General features: G+C 37.6%; 1 protein-coding gene across 1 annotated transcript in view; it reads right to left on the bottom strand.

Moving 5' to 3' along the window:
• Positions 1-822: 822 nt before the first annotated feature.
• LOC307257001 (cyclic nucleotide-gated cation channel-like) overlaps positions 823-5,000 on the bottom strand; it is a gene marked incomplete at both ends in the record, with an annotated part of 10,841 nt that continues 6,663 nt past the window's right edge. The window contains 3 exons of the mRNA XM_080036115.1: positions 823-999; positions 3,163-3,318; positions 3,940-4,161. Of these exons, the coding sequence (XP_079892241.1) occupies positions 823-999; positions 3,163-3,318; positions 3,940-4,161 (555 nt within the window). The remainder of the gene's footprint in view (positions 1,000-3,162; positions 3,319-3,939; positions 4,162-5,000) is intronic.

Genomic DNA, 5,000 nt, shown 5'->3' on the forward strand with positions numbered 1-5,000 from the left:
GTATTGTAATAGAGAGACGAGACGGTGTGGATCCTCTGGCAGCATCTGAAGTCTTCCTGCATCCACACTATTCACACTTTACTTAGTATTACCATGTAATCACCTGGTCAATGATCAAATTCCTTCGTGATTTTCTCTACTTATGACATCTATTGCAGCATGTCCATCCTGGGAGAGGGATCCCTTACTCTGTCGACTCTCCCTGAGATTTCTTCAATTTTTTTATTCCCGGTAAAGGGTTTTTACTGGGAGTTTTTTCTCAGCCGAGCTAAGGGTGTAAGGGCAGGGTGTCATATTGTATCATATTGTATGAAATGTAAAGCCCACTGAGACAAATGTGTTTGTGATTTTGGGCTATACAAATAAAACTGATTTGATTTTATTTGATTTAATAAATTCAATGTACAGTTCACATACAAGTTATTATTCTCCTTTTAAAAACGGTTTACAAGTTTAAGAAGCAAGAGTTTCAAAAAGGTAAGAAACAGCTTTAAAATACAACATAACCACCACTTTGTAAACGCTGCCATACCGAGAAATACAGAGAGAGTTTTGTGGAGCTGATAGGCTTAACCAACTTTGTGTCAATGTGTTTGGCGATTGCTTGAATGTAACTGACATTCATTCATATGAAAAAGTTATGCACTATAGCTTTAACAACAGACAAACAGATTTATGGGTGTGTCTCTTACAAAGAAGTAAAAGTAAGGTAAATATATTTTGTGACAAGGATAATACTGTGTGCCTGTGTGCATATGTGTGTGTGTGCGTGTGTGTGTGCGTGTGTGTGTGTGTGTGTGTGTTTATGACTGAATAGTCAGATTAAGTCCTTAAAAGCCGGATGTTGGTTTCACTGCGTCCAATAACGCTCTCGTTGCCATCGGACAGGAAGCCGCTGCCTGTAACCATGGTGACTGTGTTTTGTTCGAGGCTGGTGATTCGCTGCTTCAGACGAAGCTGAGAAGAGTGGAACTCGCTCTGGAGACGCGCCAGACACGTCTGAAATAAACAACAAGGTTACCATGAGTTGTTTTTATTTTTATCTTTTTAACCTTTATTTATACAGGTAAATCCCATTGAGACCGAAGACTCTTTTTCAAGGGAGACCTGTTTTCCTTTCCCACGTTACCATTCACAAACACATTCATACACCGATAGCAGGCTAACTATCGACATTCACACGAGGCAAGGTGGGTGAAGTGTCTTGCCCAAGGACACAACAACTATGACAGAGGTGGCAGGGCGGGGATCGAACCTCCAACCCTTTGATCATCAGCCGACCCGCTCTACCAACTGAGACACAGTCGCCCCAGACTATTGACATTATTGTGAATGTTTGGAATGTAGGAACACTGGAAGACTGGAAGACTGTGAGGCATACAATTTCCAAATGTTGACAGTAGAGTGTTGGTGTTCAATGCTTTGAAGAAGGTAAAGCTCCTAAGAAGATACACTATGGTACAAGGTCACTGAGACCTCACAATATGGAAGGTCACTCCAAAATCAAATCAGTTCATCCTTGTATTAGAGTGGACATTTGTGCAACTTTTGAAGAAAATACTCATAAGCGTTCATGAGATATTGCGTTCACAGGAATGGACAGACGACGGAGGGGATCGACAACCCAACATTTTTTTTTGCCTCTGGGTCTTTGACTATTGTAGGCGTGGAGACATCAAAACTGTTATACCAGGAGCAGAACATAGGCAGTAGTATTGCTCTATATGACTGACCTGTAGTCCATCCACCTTCTCCTCTTAGACAGACAGACAGACAGACAGACAGACAGACAGACAGACAGACAGACAGACAGACAGACAGACAGACAGACAGACAGACAGACAGACAGACAGACAGACAGACAGACAGACAGACAGACAGACACACACACACACACACACACACACAGTATTTCCCTGTTATTTGTAACCTGTAGTCTATCCAACCCGCTCTCCATCCTCTCCACCTACTCCTCTAGCTCTTAGACAGACAGACAGACAGACACACACACAGACACACAGACAGACACACACACACACACACACACACACACACACACAGACAGACAGACAGACAGACAGACAAGGCAAGGCAAGGCAAGGCAAGTTTATTTATATAGCACAATTCAGACACAAGGCCACTCAAAGTGCTTTACAGGGGCAAGATTAGAATACATAAAACACATTATAAAACATTTAAAAGCGATTAAAAGAAGCAAATAAAAATAAAAAAAAAATAAAAACATGAAAACTGGATTTAATAAAAGAAGCAAATAGAATGAAAATTGCAGGTTAAAATGGAAACAAAAAAGTCTTCAGACTCGATTTAAAAGAACTGAGAGTTGCAGCAGATCTCAAGTTCTCTGGGAGTTTGTTCCAGATTGTTGGTGCATAAAAACTAAAAGCTGCTTCTCCTCGTTTAGTCCTAACTCTAGGGACTGTAAGTAGACCTGTCCCAGACGACCTAAGGGCTCTGGACGGTTCATAACTTATCAGCATATCAGTAATGTATTTTGGCCCTAAACCATTTAGTGCTTTATAAACCAACATCAGTATTTTGAAATCAATTCTTTGAGTGACTGGAAGCCAGTGTAAAGACCTCAGAACTGGGGTAATGTGATCCACTTTTTTGGTCCTAGTGAGGACTCGAGCAGCAGCGTTCTGAATTAGCTGAAGCTGTCTGATAGATTTTTTTGGAAGGCCAGCAAGGACACTGTTACAGTAGTCAAGTCTACTAAAGATAAATGCATGGACAAGTTTTTCTAAGTCTTGCTGAGACATAAGCCCTTTAATTCTTGATATGTTTTTTAGGTGGTAGTAGGCTGATTTATTAATTGATTTTATGTGTTTCTTGAAATTCAAGTCGGAGTCTACAACAACACCAAGATTTCTGGCTTGGGGTGTGGCTTCTAACATAACGGATGTAAGCTGTGCGCTGACTTTTAATTGTTCATCTTTGGCACCAAAGACAATTACTTCAGTTTTATCGTTGTTTAATTGAAGGAAATTTTGGCACATCCAATCATTGATTTGTTCAATGCACTTACTCAGTGCCTGTATCGGACTGTAGTCTCCTGGTGATATGGTACAGACAGACAGACACACAAACACACACACACACACACACACACACACACACACACACACAGCTGTTATTCCTGACCTGTAGTCTATCCAGCCCGCTCTCCATGCGGTCCACCTTGTCCTCCAGCGGTTCCCCGGCTGACACGGTGAGCTCGTCTAGCAGACCCTCCTTCCTCAGGATGTCTCTCCCTCGCTGCTCCAGCTGGGCCCGCGCGTGAGGGAACTCCATCAGAGCCTGACAGGGGGGCAGATAGGGGCTATTACAATAAATAGTACATATCAATGCTATTACAATGCTTACTATTTTTTTTTCTACGATAATTTTTTGGCATTTTCAAGCTTCACTGACAACACAAAAAAAATATTGCCATTTAGAGCAATTTTTTTAATAAGTAATGTAAAGATAGAGATTTAAGAAAAGCAAATAAGTGCTAGTACAATCTTACTATTTGTGTTTTATATATATACGTACTGTATACTATAGTGGAGAAGATAAGTTTCATTTAAATGTTTTAATCTTTTCTTTATTTATCCTCGAAAGATTAATTGAGGGGTGACCCTAACTTACAATGATGTTTAGTAAAAGTAAAAGAGCTACAATCTTTCTATTTCAGTACAGTAGTCTCCATGGGTCACTTGACAAGAAGACTGCCCGAGAAAAAAATTAAAAATAAAACATTTATTTCCTCCTTCCCCCTTTCGAGCATGTTGAAAAGTGTGTCTGTTTTTTTGTTTTTTATTAATTCATCTAGCTACTACTATTTTAACTTTTTTTTATTGCTTACATGTTCGAAGTAAAGACAATCAATCAACGAATAAAAAAAAATAGACACATAGACATAAATAAGCACTATACCTCCGTGAGATCGAGTTTAGACAGGCAGAAGAGGTCAGAGTAACCAAGGCTACGGATGTTAGCGGTTCGCCGGTTTCCCATTTTGCTGCCGCTGATGTTCAGGATGCTGATTTCACCAAAGCAGCTTCCAGACGTCAGGACGGCGAACTGAGTCACTCCGTCCTCCCCCACCACCGCCAGCTGCCCGTCTTTGATGATGTACATCTCCTTTCCCACGTCACCCTGGGGAAACACAGGTAGGGGAAATAATTTTTTTTTTTTTTTTTTTATTCAATATTCATATTTTTGTTGGTATCATTTGTTCCCACACTACAAATAAACATGTTTTATAATTTTGTATTCTTTTTGATGTATTTTTCCAACATTTGGCATATACGACTTTGGCAATGTCTCCCTAAGGAAATATTGATTGAGAAAATATATTAGTAAAAAAAAATGTGTTGCTTGTTGCTTCATATTAAAGTAGCTACGAGGAACTTTTAAATATAAAATTGGTGTAATATATTTAAACACTAGTGTATATGAACATGTTTTAGCTGCCCGTCTTTGATTATGTACATCTCCATTCCCACGTAACCCTGAGGAAATATGGATAGAGAAAATAAATTAGTAGTTTTTTTTTTACTTCATCACATTTTATTTTTTATTTTATTTTATTTTATTTTATTTTATTTTATTTTATTTTATTTTATTTTATTTTATTTTATTTTATTTTATTTTATTTTATTTTATTTTATTTTATTTTATTTTATTTTATTTTATTTTATTTTATTTTATTTTATTTTTTATACTCAAGATATCAATTGAGATATCATTTACAATGATGTCGAGAAACAAAAACTACAATACATACACAATATACAATGCAAAAACATCAAATACATAGTTATCATTTATTTTCACACTAGATACATGATACTTACACATTTACAATGGTTAATTTCCCTCAAAATAAATAAGTATTTTCCAATATTTGATTTGTCCGACTTCTTTAATAATTCTATTTATTTTCAGCATTGCTTTTATTCTGTCTATTTTATATTCATTGTAGGCTTACAAAC

Source organism: Ammodytes marinus, assembly GCF_949987685.1.
Source record: "Ammodytes marinus genome assembly, chromosome: 10".
NCBI lineage: Eukaryota > Metazoa > Chordata > Actinopteri > Uranoscopiformes > Ammodytidae > Ammodytes > Ammodytes marinus.